Here is an 18,028-nt window from a genome sequence, read left to right on the forward strand (position 1 = left end):
CACATGAAATATCTCAACCTGGTTCGGGAACAGCACCATGAAGGACAGGCGAGCCCTACAGAGGGCGGTTCGATCAGCCGAACGAATCATCCGTACCAAGCTCCCTGACCTTCAATCTATCTACAGCGAACGGTGCTGCACCAGGGCCAGGGAGATAGTGAAGGACCTCACCAACCCCAACAATGGACTCTTCTCTCTGCTGCGATCAGGGAAGTCCAACACAGAGAGAATGAGGAGGATCTTCTTCCCGCAGGCTGTCCGAGCTCTCAACAACAGTACATAGAACTCCAGCACTTTCACTTTCACCTCCAATCACTCCAGACTCTTTTGCACAAAATCACTGCTCTTTTTTTTTATGGCTCTTTTCTTTAAACATTGTCTTTAACTCATTTGCACACCTTCACCCTACCAGTTACACATATTTTATGTTAAAGACGTAAAAGTGTAATATTTGGTTATGTTTGCAATATTTGCATGTTGGTTCATTGTATACTTGCAACATTTGCAATACTGTGGTCTGTAGCAGTCGCAAAAAGCATTTCACTGCATATCATTCCGTGTATGACTATAAAATGTGAATTTATGTACTTAACAAAAAGATCTCCACAGTCACCGAACCTGAACCCAGTCGAGATGGTTTGGGGTGAGCTGGACCACAGAGTGAAGGCAAAGGGGCCAACAAGTGCTAAACACCTCTGGGAACTCCTTCAAGACTGTTGGAGAAGCATATCAGGTGACGACCTCTTGAAGCTCATCGAGAGAATGCCAAGAGTGTACAAAGCAGTAATCAGAGCAAAGGGCAGCTAATTTTTTTTTGTTAAGTACAGAACTCCACATGTGTTCATTCATAGTTTAGATGCCTTCAGTGAGAATCTACCAACGTAAATGGTCATGAAAATAAAGAAAATACATTGAATGAGAAGGTGTGTCCAAATTTTTGGCCTGTACTGTAGATCACTATGAAGTCAACCTCCTTGGTAGGTGTTTTTAATAATATATAGTCAGTGTTTTTTGCATGTTATAGACATGATGTACACACCAAACACATCAAGAGATTTATTTAATCATTTTTAAAAATTATTAAAACCGCACATTCAGTTCCCCAAAACATAATTATACAATCTAAAAACAATTATATAAAACCACAGGGTATTCCTGGTAAAAATGCACGATTTCACACCAGCCGTCCCCTGCATTCGGCAGCACCACAGCAGCACGCCACCGCTTTCCCTTTCTCGCCATCCGCTTTGTAATTGTAGTCCCACGTCAGCTCTGTTCCGGCTGTGATGCGGCTGAGGAAGAGAGAGCGAAGCATTGTGGGTAAATGCACGCGCTAGAACGCTGCTAAACATCACGGTCAACTCTTCTTCCCCACGACAACGGACATTTTACATTTCAAAACGACATCATTTGCATCTTAACAAAATATTATAAATACACAAAAACAAACTCTTTCACAGTGAACGGTTCCTGCGTATAATTGGTAATTATTCCAGTTCACTGAAAAACCTACAGGGGTTTCCAAACGTTACGGGACAAAGATTTCAATTGACTGACTTGTTAGCAAAGAATGCGATCCAGGGGAACCGGAGGTCATGCGTGTCCACGAAGACATTCTGGACAAACATGTTCGGCTTGCAGCTATGCTGTAGGGAGCAAAAGAGGAGAAATGATGAGACGTTTGTTTTAGGGACAGATGGTGAAAGGCAGTGGTGGCCTAGCAGACTTGTAACCTTGTCGGTTGTGGGTTCAAATCCCGAACAGTCAAGGTGCCACGCAAGGTACCGTCCCCACACCCTGCCCCCCGGGCGCCGGTCATGGCTGCCCACTGTTCACTAAGGGTGATGGACACATTTGGTCATGTCACCGCGTGCTCTGCTGTGCGTCACCGTGTCAAAAAATGGCGCGTGTGCTCAGGCAGGCCTGCTTACGTTGAAGTAACGCGCCACGTTGCCCTGCTGCCTGGTGTCGATGACGAAACAGGACGCCTGGCCATCAAAGAGCCTCCTGGTGACGTTTGTTGGTCCCTCTGGGTCAGGGGCTGCTTTAAGAGGTTTAACCCTCTGGTAAGAGGATTTGACAGCGATGCAGCGCCTTTGAGTCCCCTCCCCCTCCTTCTGCTTATTATCTGAGGCTGTTAGAGGAGTAAAAGAGATGATTAGTGTTTTATCATTTATAAACTGATAAATAAAATGGATTTATTTTGTATAGTATAGTTGTACAAAGTGGGCATGTGTGTCACATCGGAACAACGGTGGAATTTCTGGTTGTATAAACTGTCTATAAGGGGAAAGGCAATGACCACAGATCCACTGGAGCAACTTATTGGTGGGGTTCAGCTATCTGTTGACCACTAGCTACCACGCTCAGTTTACGGTGTAACCGTAACCCTCACCATCAAGACCTTTTCTGTTCCCGTGTGTGGTGGGGGATTCATCATCCTTTTCATTCCCGTCTTCCTTAGTGCCTGGAAATATTGACCCTTGGTTTTCCACGTTCATCCGTCCTCCCCGCCCTCTTTCACCTTGCGCTACGGCGCCACTCCTCCGGGTCACGTAGCTCCTCGGTCCGACGGACCAGGTATCAGACTCCTCTGCTACAAAGCTGCTGTCAGAGCTGCAGTCCTGATGCTCACTGTCACTGTTGTCCTCCCGCATCTCTTGAACAAGCGTTTCTTCTGGAAAAGGAGAACACGGTACTTTAGTTACCAAAAGAACAAGCATTGTGACCGTCTATAACGAGGTGTGCGTTATATTCACATCCCAATAAAAGTCACTTTACGGCGCTTGGTTCGGTTTCCTTTTACACATTTAAAAATCCAAACGAACCAAAAACAGGAAGATCGACGATATTGACAACATTGAAATTTACCCTCAATTCACTGTTCTCTAGTCATGTGATAGCGTTTGGTCCTGTTTTGGTTCGGTACGTGTTCTCACCAGGCCTGTAGGTGTGAAAGCGCCTTTAATGAGGATTATTTACATTTAATCCTGATCCAGAGCGACTTCCAACATGCTTCCATGTTACCATGGGACCCCCAACTATGAATACAGTCTTTTTATTCACTCCGTTGTAGTTTCTATACACAAGTCAGACAATAAGAAAGTTACAAGTTCATCTAAATATTCTGTAAAGAGGAAGGTCTTGAGCTGCCGTTTGAATCTGATGTGGGGGGGGGCAGCTACTGGGAGCCAGTGGAGGGAACGTAGCAGTGGGGTGGTGTGGGAGATCAGTCGTGCTGTGAGGTTACTAAGGACTGAACCAGCGTCTGGGTGGCCTGTGTGGACAGATAAGTGCGGATTCGTCTGATATTGTAGAGAAGGACTCTACATGCTGATGTGAGTGGAGAAGGAGAGTTGGTTGTCTACTGTTACTCCAAGTTTGTAGAAGGAGAGAGCTGTGAGTTGTCCAGGTAAATAGCGAGGATTATTCGGTACAAATATTATATGCAACACTTTCGCACTTGTGGAAGTAATAACAGAGCATCTTATTTCTTATTTGGGGAACAGCTACAGGATAATAGAAATACGTGAGGATGCATTTGTGAGTTAAAATTTGTGTAATTCCCAAAGATTCCCACCCACACGGCATTCTATCAGGAGTCATTCAGAAACTGAAAGGAACACAACCCGAGACAAATTAAAGACAGCCGCTCCTGTTGTCATCACTAATGAAAGTGAAAAGGTGAAAGTGAAGTGATTGTCACACGTGATACACAGCAGCACAGCACACAGTGCACACATGACATGACATGACAGGCACCAGGGGAGCAGTGTGTGGGGACGGTGCTTTGCTCAGTGGTACCTTGGCTGATCGGGATTCGAACCGGCAACCTTCTTATTACGGGGCCGCTTCCTTAACCACTAGGCCACCACTGCCCAATGTGAATGCAGGTAGTCTCTAACCATGAAATTCCAAAAGGGTTCATATATTTTTTCTTGCTGATGTACAGTAGAGGCCAAAAGTTTGTACACACCTTCTCATTCAATATTCTTTCTTTTCATGACCATTTAAGTTGGTAGATTCTCACTGAAGGCATCTAAACTATGAATAAAAACATGTGGAGTTATCTACGTCAACGTCACAGTGACTTTGTCAGGGCTCATGCGTGGGTTCAGCTGAACAAGGTAAAACTATTAGAATGCATTCTACCTCGTACTCGGTGTTCGAACAAGGGACACCCACCTTCGCTGAGCTCGCCCTCTTCTTCAGCACCACCTCCCTCGTCATCGTCATCGGTACAGCGAGCTTCACTCTCGTATCCCTCTTTCAGATGCTCCACAGCCTCAATGTAGTCCAGGTTAGTAAGGTGCTTATTCCCCCCCATGTTTCTTTCCATGCCAATGACAGATTCATTCAGAATTCTGCCTGGAAAGGAGAGACGTGTTGACTTTTGATTAGTTTACGTTTTTATTCCTGTCATTTTCTATAACAGTATAAAACATTTTCTCCTGAAACTCATACAAAATGTTACTATTTTCATGGATTCGTCATGCTCCGATAATCTCATTATCATTCAAATTTATTGAATTGTTAACAGAAATAAATATTAATAAACAAAGGTAATATAAGAAAGCGCCACTGATTGTGAACACACATATTAAGATGTCAGGTGATCAAGATCTTTAAAAGCTATTATTCCAGGCAGCTCCAAAAGCACTAAGAAAAGGCAAAGTGAACAGGGAAGTGCACATATTGTGGATCTATGTAACGGCGGGAATCTAGACACGGCTCAGTTCATATAATCTCGATATACACAAAAATAAACAAAAAGATAAAACACAAGCACATTTGGCAACACAACAATAAGGGGAAATTCCAGCCCGTACACTGCGCAAATATTTAGATATATTTAGTTTTTCACGTTGAGATTTGTCAGTGGGGTTCTGGTATAATTATGTCAGCCATCACACCAGGCACAGTCATAAAAAATAGCCTGAATAGGTGAGGGGAGACTGGCCTAAAACCCAACTGATAAAATAATGTTAATATTAAACAAGCAGTCTGTATTATGAATTGGAGTTCGTGTTTGCAATGTGGAAACTGCACACCACTACGGAATTACTGTAAATGTGTGTCTAATACACACACATACATATACAAAATAAATGAAGAAAACCCCATCCGAATCAGGTATTTAAAACCACAGAACTATTCTTTCAAGTGGGAAAGGCGGTCCTATTTCTCTTACCTGTAAGAACACAGATGAAGGTGCCTCTGGCCAAATCGTCCTTACAACGGACGCCCCAGCCCTTCTGCTTCATCTTAAAGACCTGGAGACGCACCTGCATGTCTTGCTGCACCACCCTGTTGGAGCACATCTTGGGGTCACAGCGACACATGGCGTTGCACTCGTATATCCTGCATAGAGAAACATGAATATTAAAGGGCCTGTTCATTTATTTATTTATTTATTTATTTATAACGCGCAGGCAGGGCATCAAACGGGGTCCACTACCCAAGTATAGTAACCACCTGGTCTACACATGTAAATGTAAGTAAGCAAAGCAATATAGCGAGAGACGAAAGGAACTCACCCTGTAGGCACATTCTTCAGCAGTCTCTTGTAACTATATCCTACCGTGCTGTCCACAGGTCCTCCTGGACACAAGCTGGTAGACACAATGGTCAACTGCTGGCAGGCGCACTTGAACCTGTCGTGCACCAATACAAATATATATGTCTGAAGCCTTTTTTTAAGTTTGTCAATGAGTTTGAGCAATTTGTTGTAGAAGCTCAGTACATTAAATGTCAAAATTCCAAGCAGGACACAACAGCTGCCCGACCTGCAGCAGCTACAATTATGTGACCTCTTTAAAATCTGGTTTACCTAAATTTACATTATTTATCAAACGCCCTTATCCAAAATAAATAAATAAAATATCTGTGAACGTCTTTCGTTTGTGCCTCCTTCATATCTGTTAGCTGGACTGCATATCCAGACGGGTATGAAAGATCCCCCATATTCTCCGCTCTGATGCAACAGCCGTCCCTGTCTGAATTCACTATGGGCCGTGACCTGGTTCATCTGGCAAGCTTCCACACACATTTTCTCGCACACACACACACACACACACACACACACACACACACACACACACACAACCCTACCTATCGCGACAGCCATCCGTACAGTCACAGCCCACCAAAAAGTCTGGGTGTGTATTGATGTTGACGCCAAAGGCTGGGATCCTCTTGGTAAAGTAGGCCAGGTTAGGCAGTGGAAAGGAATCAACCTCGTTCACGCAGGACACAGGCACCCTCTCAGAATTCTTTGATATGTCCTGTTGCCAGAAGAGCGTCTGACGTTCTGGCCCAAGACCGCGCTTCACCAGCACATCTGGGTCCAGGCAGAACATGTCGATATAGAGGAAGTCGCAGCGCGTCTGCAGTAGGAACTCCTGTACATCCTCCATGGAGGCCAGACTGCAGCCGCACGGCGAACGGTAGAAAACATGGAACACCAACTGGGACGAGAGAAAGGACCCAAGATAGGAACGGTGAGGGCAAAGTACAAATTATTTCTCCGTCAGATTTTAGTTTAAAACATTTGAGAAGTAAAACAACAAGGTTACCTCCCGTTTCTCGTGCTTTTTCTGCCCAGAGATATTCCCTCCCTTCCCCTGAAACATGGCTCCTAAACGTGCGAGGCATTGCAGTTGCTCGACGATGATAGGAGGTACAAACGAGCACAAATGCATTTTTTTTTTTAGTTCCGTCCCGTGAGATGAATTTTCAATTTGTGGGTTAATTTTATTCTTTTCTAGAAAACGCCGACTTCCTGTCTGCGCCAAACATTGTGGTTGGTGAACGATGTTGATGACATCATTTCCGTGAATGCCACCTCAACTTCTATTGGCCTCTCTGCTCCTCGTCCCGCCTCTCTCCTCCTCATTATCATTTAAAGGTACAGACACCGTAACGCCGCGTCCTGGGAGATCTCATTGTGGAACTGGATCAAAGTGGCTGTAATTCTGCACCGAGGCTAAATTTTGGAAAGAGACTTCAAATACAAAACTAGGATATAAGACCGATATAAAAGCAAAGAAAAAAAAAATGATCATAAGAAGGACCTTTAAGTAAAAAGGCTCACAATATACGCAGCACAATCATCAAAAGCTCAAGATTGTACGTTGATTAAACTGCACATTGGGATAAAACGGCCATTATGAGAACAGTGTTTAGATTTTATTTATAATTTTTTATTTTTTTTTTACCTCAATTCAGATGAATTGAAATGCAGCGACCTCTACAGATTAATTGGTTCATGCTTTCATAAAATGTAACAACTACAATGGAGCAGTGCAAGTCCACAGGTTCCAGTCTGTGCTCACCTTCTGCTTCTCGCGGCAGCGCCCAGTCATGCGCCTGAATCCGTGGAGCAAGGGAATGAGCAGGGGGTTGCGGCCCCGGGGTTGGTGTGTCGGGGGCCGATGGCCATCTAGACAGGCGGGGCAGCAGCGGTGGGGTGTGTAGACCAGGCGGTTACTATACTTGGGTAGATCAGGTGAGGGTGGACCCCGTTTGATGCCCTGCCTGCGCGTTATAAAAAAAAAAAAAGTTTACATTAGGGCTGCACGATATTGGGAAAATATGCGATATTGTTGTTGAATGTTGCGATATTTCTTGTGATATAACATTTCCCTAGAGAAATGCTTTTTAAATTATTATTATTAGCTATTAAAAAAATCATTTATATATGTAACGATCATACTAAAATCAACAGGTAATATATATTCATCTGATCAAATTAAATCTAATTCAGGCTAAAAAGAAACAATGTCAAGGAAGTTGCAAATAATTTGACTTCAAAACATTATGAATGACCTAAAACCCTCAGCAGATATTCAGATATTTTGTTTGCTGTTACCATAGACCTGGCAACACAATATGAATTGCTTTCAAAGATTACTTTTATTTACATGTAACCATCAAGTTCTTAAAACAAGAGCATCTTTTAAACAAAATATTTATATATAAAAAATATTATTAAACAAAAATTAAATAAGAAAATATTATTAAACAAAGTGTACAGGCCTTAAATTAATTGGTATGTAGTGGAAACACTAACATATTGCCAACATCACCATAAATAAAAATTAATGTTAACATTACATGATCCGGTCTAGTCAATAGCATTATATCACCTACTTGGGAGGCGGGTATAAAGATGGGTTAAATTTGGACACATAAATGCTTGGCACATAAATTAATGCTGCGTCCGAAATCGCATACTACATGGAGGAGACGCAGGAATCCCACATTTTCTACCTCTGAGAGTGGCTGGTCTCTCCATGCAATGTACTCGATAATTGCCCGTGTTATTTTCACAGCACGTGGATTGTCTCTGGACATTTTCTCTCGTCTTTTGCTGCAGCGGGCACTCAAACACAGACATTTCTCAGACCGTGGTATCGGTCCCCGGTATCAGCGGACTTTTAACGAGTACAAGTACTTTAGAAAATGTGGTACCGGTATTGGTGCATCCCTACTATGAATTCGGACATACTACTCGCTTCACCTTTGTTGTAGCGTAAGTTCTTGCATGTTAAAATAAAATTTAAAAATGTAAACCGTGATGGCTTTGACAATACAAATTGAGAAAAGTGCAGTGAAAACAGGAAGCTTACTGTATTCTGGGAGGCTGATGAGAGGCGGCGGTTGACTGAGAGGACGCCGAAACCGTGACAGCCTGAGAAACAGACTTTGATGAGACGACCACTGATGATGTGACTGATTGTAAAGAAATCGGCACCAAGCTGACGACCGGCAGCATGCTCTTGCTGTGGGTTGAAACTGATGTGGTGGCGACTCGCTGTGCGGCCGATGTCGTTGTGGTGGCAGCTTGCGGTGCGGCTGCTGTTGTGGTTGGTGCTCTGGTACATGTTGTTGAGAAACGCTGTTGCGTTTTAAGAGAAGCTGCGAGAAACAAACAGAAAAGTTAAGTGTAGTGATGCATCGATCGATCACGCGATCTTCAGCCTGAGCGGACAGATTGGTGACTGGTCTGACATATTTCAGATGCCAAACTGGTGCGCAGAACCACATCACAGTTGGATGAATCGCAATGGAACACACGAGACCCACCACATAATAACAATACCTCATTCTTTCAGTTATATAAGGAGATCCCTAAACCACATATCAAGCTGTATATACACAATGGAGTGGAAAAAAAGTGTTGGCTTTTTTCCATGTTGGTCACACTTAAAAACTACATGGCCCTGTGTGACAAAGTGTTTGCCCCCCATAACCTTTGGGACTCATTATTCGATGATTTAAAACATTTAAATGTGACTAACATAAAAAAACGTACAAATCAGAGGGGGTGTGATGTACATATACATCTATCTATATCTATATATATATATAAACTTGTGCACAGACCACTTTTCCTTTATATGAAAATGAGGTTTCCAAGCTAAGGAAGACCAGCTAAATTATAAGCCAGATAGTGATAAGGCCACAGAAAACATTTTTAACATATCACTAACATTTGTCACATGATTTGGGGCAGTGGTGGCCTAGTGGTTAAGGAAGCGGCCCTGTAATCAGAAGGTTGCTGGTTTGAATCCCGATCTGCCAAGGTACCACTGAGGTGCCACTGAGCAAAGCACCGTCCCCACACACTGCTCCCCGGGCGCCTGTCATGGCTGCCCACTGCTCACTCAGGGTGATGGGTTAAATGCAGAGGACAAATGTCACTGTGTGCACTGTGTGCTGTGCTGCTGTGTATCACGTGTGACAATCACTTCACTTTCACTTTCAACATTTATTTGGAATGATGATGGTAAAAAAAAATCCACATTTTAAAGTTTAAGATGGTGAAGAGAAACAAGGTTCATAGTGATTCAGCTATACAGAAGAATCAACTCATCCTTTGTTGTGAATTTCACTCGGCCTCAGTCCTTACTGCATTATTTATTATTCTTATTTTTTTAAAGAAATATATTTGTGTATTTATTTGTATGTTTTATCTTTTTAATTTGTAACATCAAAATAACATTTTGAATTAATCATTTGTATTTGCTGTACTGGCAAAAATCTTTATCGGCAATCACACTGACGAAAAGAAAAGTTCAATAGGTTCATCCCTAGTTACTTTTATCAGTTATTTGTATGTGCAAGAAATTGTGTTTCTTTCCACTATCACACTGAGGCCCACGGTTACACACATAATGTAATTATTACATGAAATCAATGCTGTAATACCTTACTAATGCATTAAAATTGTCACATGATTTACAGCCTACACTGTGGTGTACAGACTGCTGAGCCCAAGCATTTTTTTCATTTTTTTTTTATCAAATGCATTTTTTTTGTAACCGGATGGGATGGAATATAACAGAATGCTTTTTTTATTGTCATATTGCATGTACAATGAGATTGAAAGCAACTCATTCAGTACAAAATATTAAAAAATACAGTCAGTAAACTCAAATGTATGATATTTTATGAGTTTGTATGAGTTGTATATTATCCTTATCCAACTGCTAGTATTTTATACTATGATCTTAACAGATTGTGTGTGTGTGTGTGTGTGTGTGTATGAGGGAGCATGCAGAGCAATTACCTTGTTTTTTGGCCTCAGCAGCACGTTCTTTCATTTGAAAAATATGTTTCAGGCGGTCTGAACCTTTATGTAGCCATACTGTGCGGTCATCATCCTGCACCAAACACAGAATACATTACCAAGTGTTCAGAAATTCATAATGAATTCTAATGTTCATCCCAGCCTGAAAACACACTGAACAAATGACATAAATTACAGAAATACGTTTCAGAAGTTTATATGATTTATATGATTATGCAACAAAATCCAAAGAAAAAAGGCTGGAGAGCTTCACTCTTCTTCACCATGCATTCACTTTACATTAAAAATTATATTTCACAAAAGCTCAAACCACAATCAACCAAGATCTTTTTGTGAGCAGCAATTCTTAGCGTAAAGCCATTCTTAACGTAATACTCTCCAACATGTACAAACCTTCAAGACCACCTTAATCAGGCTACAATCAACCTGTTTGATGCAGCCAGGTAGCCACTGGCCGTCATAGTCCACCTCGACCGGCTCGCCTTCTGGCTTGGTCACGTAGATGACGCAAGGGTACGCCTTCAAATAGTTCTGCACGAAATGCTGCCAGGCCACGTCCTCAATATCTTCAAGCACATTATTCGCTGCACACAGCGTGAAGAAAGGGAGTTGTAAAGACATCAGCCAGTCACTTCAAGCACTATCACCACATTCAATCTGTAATATCGTCATTATTAGCAACTACACAGACAGAAACATTACGAACATAAAAACCTACATGGTGCGTGGACCAAGTGCATGTCTGGCAGTCCAACGTAGGCCGAGTGACCGTCATCAAAAAACACCAGAAACCTGCAAAATACACAGACATATCTCGAGTGAGTTATTTATTCATAAACATCAAATCATTTAATACATTGATATTTGCGAGGCACGTATTAATTATTTTAATAATGTATGGGTCAAAGAAGCAGCAGCTGATGCTTTTGGAACATGTGCGTATTTCTTAAGGTACATCCTGAATCACTAATCAATCTAAAAATTTTTGCCGCAAATATAACCTTTTGTATTCATGGCCGGGTGTAAAGCTGTTCAAGGGTAGTAAGCATGTGTTTGCTCAGAAACACGTTTGATAATGTTTTTAAAAAATATATACAGATTAAATTGCATTGAAGATTACAGTTGAAGGTGCCTTGTTATGAAAATTAGACTGTTAGATCATTTAACATTAATACAAGTTCCCCTAGCCTGTCTACGGTCCTTCAGTGGCTAGAAATGTAAAGAGAATGTAAGAGAATGTAAAGAGAATGCTTTTCCGTTCTGAGAGCAGCAGCTCAGATGGTCTGATCTGGAATGTTGTCATAAGGGGACCAATTTTTTTCTGAAAAACTCTGACACGACGTCTTGTCTGCGGCAAACATTGTGGTTGGTGATGCGATTATGTCCATTCCGCGAATGCCAGCTCATATTCTATAGGCCGCTCTCCTCCTCATTAGCATGAGGGCTCTACTTCCATGTCACAAAGGTCAAGGACAGTTCCAGTTAAAAAAGTCAGACTCTGTAGAGTACAGCTTGATAAGAGGACATTGTCCTGGTCACTAGACATTAGCCTCAGGCGCCAGAGTGGTAGCAACTGGGAAATTACTCTGTAAAATTCTCAACACACCTCATGCGGTTCTTGCGGTCAGGCAGCTCCGCCAGGATAGCAGAGTGCAACCAGTTCTGATGTTCCTCTTTATAGCGGGCGACCACTCTGGCTCCGATAAACAGGTCTTTCAGCTGGGCTGCCTTCTCGTAGGCCACATGATGACCAGAGAGCAGGCACTTCCTCTTCCCAAACTCCACCTTATACCTGTCCACACCATCTGAAAACAAAGCAAAAGACAGGGGACGGGACACAACAGCAAATCATTAGGCAAACTTTAATGTGAGTAGTGTTACTCTGAAATAATAATACTCAACACAAGTAAAAAGTACTCATCCAAAATTACTCAAATAAGAGTACAGAAGTATGCAGTGATAAATCTACTCAAGTACTGAGTAACGGTTTGAGTGTAATGTCATGAATGTTTATATCATATATATGTGATAATTCTGGTATTTCCTAATAATAATAATAACATATTAAAGTACGTAGTAATTAATGGACTAAATCTGAGCACACAAACTCTCCTAAGTATACAAATTATATGTGTTAGCGTTGACCTATTAAATAAAACAGCGACACGATAACACTACGTCCTTCTTCTAGAGAACATGTATATTGGTCTACTTAGCTTATGGCACAATTTGAAGTTCTTTGAATTTCTGCTTTTATACAGTTTTTTTTTTATGTTTTTTTTTTTTACAAAGTTTGCTGCTTCTGTGTTTTTAGATATTTTTGTCAGTTGTCAACACAGAATAATTACAAGTATTTTATTATCAATTCCAGCAAATAGTCAACATTTGCAGCGTTGGCTCTTTTTTACCAAGACCTCTGCAATTCGTCCTGGCCATCAACTTTTGGGCCAAATCCTGACAAATCCCGCATCTTGAGGCTTGACCACAAGTTCTCAATGGGATTAAGTTCTGGGGAGTTTCCTGGCCATGGACCCAAAATTTCAACGTTTTGTTCCCCGAGCCGCTTAGTTCTGCACCTGTTTCTTTGCAGGTAACCATTGTTAACAGGGGAAGAACCATGATTTTAAAGAATCCAGTCTGCTATTCTAACTCAGTCAGCAGGACAGAATGATCTCCAGCCTTGTGCTCCTCAACACTCTCACTTGTGTTAATGAGAGGATCACTGAAATGATCTCAGCGGGTCCTTTTGTGGCTGAAATGCAGTGGAAATGTTTTTTGGGGATTAAGTTCATTTTCATGGCATAGAGGGACTTTGCAATTCATCTGATCATCTGAACATTCTAGAAAAAAAAAGGAAGCAGCAAACTTGGTAAAAAAAAACAGTATTTGTGTATCTCAATTTTTTGCCCACAACTGTATGTGTGGACACATAGGCCTACCAATTCTTCTGATCTCTTTCAAAATGCCAGAATGCCACGTCTTTGTCCTCTTCCTGCCAAGGACAGACATGCCCACTTCCAGAATGCTTGTTGTCTCAGGAGCCGTCTGTGGGCCTGAAGAAAAGCACGATTGGGGAGGGAGCATAAACATTCATAAGGGCTGTCAAAATCAACACTGCGGATTAATCAATCATCAGGATTAAACTGATTAAAATTTGTAACACAATTAACTCATCTGCAGTGCTGAATGACTCAAAATCCCTGAAATGTCTCTGTTAACGCATTTCGGGCAGTTTGTCCAAGTCCAGGTACCTTCTAGCGAGGATTTATTTAAAAAAAAAAAAAAAAAAAATGGCACATTCGACCGACATACACATTATGGCTAAAGCTTCGCCCAGTTTGCGACAAGCCTCTCTAGCGTCGTTACCTTGGAAAAATGGACACGATTGCCAAATGGATTGCAGCAAACTGCAGACCTAATACAGTCTTTGGATAAAATTATTATTATTTTTTTTGTTAACATAAATGTTCAATAAACATGTTAAGTGCACATATATTCACTTATATAGTAGTTTATAGCTCATGCAAAAAAGAAAGAAAAAAAAAATCACCCCAAAAGTGAAATTTTCCCCCTAATCTGGGACAATCTTACCTTCTGGTGGATTTGTGGGGGGTCTTGGAAAGGACGGAGCAGTTGTGGAGACTCTGGTGCTGGTAGGCGAGGTTGCTGCACCGGTCGTGATAGTTGGAGTTGGGGGTTTTGTGGGTGGAGGGACGCTGTCGGGTGCTTTACTTTGGGAGGTCACGCTGGTGCTTGAAAGGCTTGTACAAGATCTCCTGGTGACCGGGGTCGTCTTGGCGGACGCCGCTGAGGTCGTGGTGGAAGGCGTGACTCTCGATCCGGTACCAGCTTTGATTTGAATGGGTTTCATTCGTTCTACCATTTTTTTCAATTGCATTAACTTCTTATTTGCAGGAGAGGTAGAACTTGGTGTTTTGCTGGTATTTGAAACGTCTGGCTGCGCGCCGGCAGCTGCAGTCTTGGTTACGGAGGTAAAGACAGTAGAAACAGGAGCTTCAGCGCTTGCGGTCTCCTCTGCAGAAACCGTCGTGTTTCCAGATGCCGGGCTCTGGGGGGTCGCAGTATTGGACATCGCTGTCGCCGCACTCGGGTCAGCGCCGCCCTCTGCAACGCTCTCTGGTTGCTCGGTGACCTGGGAGGAGTCTTCTGGCTCCGCTGGTGCCTTTTTTCCACCCGGAAAGGAGGATCATTCTTTAGAAGACGTCTACTCGTCTCAGTGGTGTGTCGAGTGGTGTGGGAGTGTACCTACCATTTCGATGTCACGCGTTTCAGCTGCTGGGTTACTTGTCAGATCTGGTTAAAAAAAAAAAAAAAAGATCAAATCTGTTTCTGCTCTTTGAATTTTATATACATACATATACATATACATATACATATACACACACACACACACACACACACACACACACACACACACACACACACATACATATATATATATATATAAACCATGCTAAAGTGTTATGTCCCATGGTCATGTGATGTGCTGTGTTTTCTGTAGGAGGAGCCTGTAATTTACAGAACCGTCGGAGCGAGGCCGTTTAAGATGGCGTGGGTCTGCTGGACAGAAGGAGAGAGGGGACGAAAGACAGATGCCCTGTTCCCAGTAGTCTACCCAGGGTTTTTTTTTGTGGCCTGACTTGTTGTTGTTTCAAGGCTGAATTGTACTGTTTCGATTTATTAAAATGACCTTGTTAAAACGTTTGTGGCGTTTCCCTCCCTCTTTCTAATCGTTCACATTCCTGAGCTAGAACAGGACGTAACATAAAGCTACTTAATAATTAATAATAAGAGATTATTATTTACCATGATCAATGCTGGAATTTTCAGTCCCGCCAGCATCGTCCTCTTCCTCCTCCTCATCATCTGTGATCTGTATGACGCCGGTAGGTCGCTTTGCCGCGCCTTCGTCCTCAGAGTCGCCGTCTTTGTACTCCAGTCCCAGCTTGCTGTACAAGTCTTTCATCTTCGCCTCACACTCCAACACAGATCTGCAGCGCAGGACCAATCACCGGGAGTTTATTACTCTAATAATTTATTCACCATTTTAATACAGATGCAATTAAAACTTCTAGATTTCTATTACGTCCAATATTTTCTCAGAACTAAAACCAGAACGGGTCAACGACAGGTATTACACAAAGTTTTTTTCTTGCAATGTGTGACTGAGGTACACAAGTACGACAAGTGACGACAAACCAGGACACAAAGTTTCCCACACTGCACACTCACTCAAACGCGTTTTTAAAAAGCAGATTGTTCTTGCTGATCTCGTTCTCCTGGTGCAGCACCCACTGCTCGATGGCGGCCACGTCGGCAGCCCGCTGGGCCACGACTCTGTTCTGCTGCACCACCGCGTAGACATACTGCTGCAGCTCGTCCGGGCTCATCTCCACCTCATCCTCCTCGCTGTTCATTCCTGGGAGCAGAAGCACGCGGAATCCGTTCGCATTGTTGATGACAAAGGTGTAGTCATTGGCCTGTTTCAGCATCAATAATAAAAATCACATAGTTGTGCACATTAAATGTACAAAACGTGAGTAGAAAGAAAGAGAAAATTTCGCTTACATACTAACCCTTCAAGACGACCAAATTAACAAAGAAGCATCACCTCCACGACTTTCCATTCTCATGCACCAATACCGCATATACAGTACAGGGCAAAAGTTTGGACATCTTCTCATTCAATGTGTTTTCTTTCTTTTCATGACCATTTAAATTGATAGATTCTCACTGAAGGCATCAGAACTATGAATGAACACATGTGGAGTTATGTACTTAACAAAAAGTGGAGACCTGGCCTCCACAGTCACCAGACCTGAACCCGATCGAGATGGTTTGGGGTGAGCTGGACCCCAACAAGTGCTAAACACCTCTGGAGAACCATTTGTTGGAGAACCATTTCAGGTGACGACCTCTTGAAGCTCATCGAGAGAATGCCAAGTGTGCAAAGCAGTAACCAGGGTAAAGGGTGGCTATTTTGAAGAAACTAGAATATAAAACATGTTTTTGTTGTGTACATAACTCCACATGTGTTCATTCATCGTTGTGTTGCCTTCAGTGAGAATCTACCAATGTAAATGGTCATGAAAATAAAGAAAACACATTGAATGAGAAGGCGTGTCCAAACGTACCTGTACGGTACGTATAGTCTAATTAAAGCGTTCCCTAAACGTTAGCGCACTAACTCTAAAACGCGTTTTATTAAATCACTAGTCTGTCAGCATGCTGCGTTGCTCCGGTCTCTTTAAACTCACATTTTGCACATTTATGTGTTTTGTTGTTGAGCTCGTAACAGATCGTTAATGCAAAGGAAACCCATTAAAAGTTGTTTTTATTCTGCAACATGCATGCATCTCTCTACGTGTTTACCACGTAATTCACTACGACAAATTTCAACTTATTCACTGTACAGGTCTGATATTTAGGACGCAGTCTAAATGTTAAAAAAACAAAACAACTTTAGTAATGGAACCGGTAAATATTAAAGATCGGGCGGCATGGCAGCCTCGGCTGCGTGCGGCGCGTTTAAAAAGCGTAAATTAAATTTAAAAAAGAAAAAACGCGCCCATCTCAGGCCTCCGGGAAGATCGGCTCCACCCATCGGGTCCAAACGCGCGGACCGAAGCGTCTCACCTGCGGCTGAAACGTGGCCGGGCGTTCAAAACAACATCCAAACATCCGTCTTGGAGCGCAGCAGCCCCGCCGCTTCCTGGCGGCAACGTGACGCGGGCGCGGAGACCGGAAGCTGGAAGCTGGAGACGTCGCGCGCATGCGCACTGCCTCCGCGGCGCCTTTATTCATTTATTAACGTCAGGGTCGAAGTCTCCCCGCAACCCGGCGCAACCAGGCCGTAATCGACGGTCCGTCTCAACTTTCTCGCTGGTCGGAACGCATCATCTGACCGCTCATTCACCGCGCAAGTCAGCGTAAAAACCCGCGAAGATCTTCAGCTCCATCGGCGCCTTATGCGCCACCTGGTGGAACCCCAGGCATTACAGGGCGAGTTCAAATCGCCTTTCGTGGCTGCCCACTGCTCACCGAGGTGATGGGTTAATTTCACTGTGTGCTGTGGTGTGTCTCATGTAACAAGTAAGTCAAAAGAATTGTCTGTAGACATCCGAGACAGGATTGTCCCAAGTCACAAATCTGGGGTAGGTTACAGAAAAACATCTGCTGCTTTGATGATGGAGCACAGTGGCCTCCATCATCCATAAGTGGAAGTTCCAAAGCACCAGGACTCTTCCTAGAGCTGGCTGGCCACCTAAACTGAGGGAGGTGGTCACACTGTCAGAGCTTCAGAGGTCCTCTGTGGACAGAGAAAAACCTTTTAGAGGGACAACCATCGCTGCAGCAATCCACCAATCAGGCTGTATGGTAGATTGGCCAGATAAAAGGCGCTCCTTACAAAAA

At 42.9% G+C, this 18,028-nt stretch overlaps 1 protein-coding gene across 5 annotated transcripts; it reads right to left on the reverse strand.

Annotated features, from left to right (window-relative positions):
* Window positions 1–1,032: 1,032 nt before the first annotated feature.
* Window positions 1,033–17,574, reverse strand: LOC114770351 (histone-lysine N-methyltransferase SETDB1-like). 5 transcript variants are annotated; one of them, XM_028964202.1, is made up of 21 exons: window positions 17,252–17,311; window positions 15,848–16,095; window positions 15,422–15,606; window positions 14,865–14,908; window positions 14,186–14,777; window positions 13,534–13,647; window positions 12,201–12,399; window positions 11,313–11,386; window positions 10,988–11,178; window positions 10,574–10,667; window positions 8,699–8,919; window positions 8,631–8,653; window positions 7,335–7,536; window positions 6,112–6,467; window positions 5,538–5,654; window positions 5,192–5,361; window positions 4,186–4,368; window positions 2,396–2,677; window positions 1,932–2,134; window positions 1,558–1,646; window positions 1,033–1,292 (listed from the first exon to the last, which is right to left on the reverse strand). In XM_028964202.1, exons 1-21 carry the CDS (start codon window positions 17,294–17,296, stop codon window positions 1,175–1,177), a joined length of 3,750 nt encoding a protein of 1,249 aa, XP_028820035.1. In that variant the 5' UTR covers window positions 17,297–17,311; the 3' UTR covers window positions 1,033–1,174. The 5 variants fall into 5 exon arrangements, with proteins under 5 accessions (XP_028820035.1, XP_028820036.1, XP_028820037.1 ...); XM_028964203.1 differs by having other exon boundaries at window positions 8,631–8,919; window positions 15,848–16,034; window positions 17,252–17,574; XM_028964204.1 differs by having other exon boundaries at window positions 2,525–2,677; window positions 8,631–8,919.
* Between the last annotated feature and the right edge of the window lie 454 nt (window positions 17,575–18,028).

The sequence above is a fragment of the Denticeps clupeoides genome, chromosome 20 (genome assembly GCF_900700375.1).
Source record: "Denticeps clupeoides chromosome 20, fDenClu1.1, whole genome shotgun sequence".
Lineage (NCBI taxonomy): Eukaryota > Metazoa > Chordata > Actinopteri > Clupeiformes > Denticipitidae > Denticeps > Denticeps clupeoides.

Excerpts from the sequence above, each read along its gene's own strand:
- LOC114770351 (XM_028964201.1), bottom strand. The coding sequence starts at position 17,296 with ATGTTTGGATGTTGTTTTGAACGCCCGGCCACGTTTCAGCCGCAG. Across the intron at positions 8,920-10,573 it reads TGCTGAGGCCAAAAAACAAG|CTTCTCTTAAAACGCAACAG; the intron begins GTAATTGCTCTG and ends TGTTTCTCGCAG. Across the intron at positions 2,135-2,395 it reads GAACAGAAAAGGTCTTGATG|CCTCAGATAATAAGCAGAAG; the intron begins GTGAGGGTTACG and ends CTCCTCTAACAG.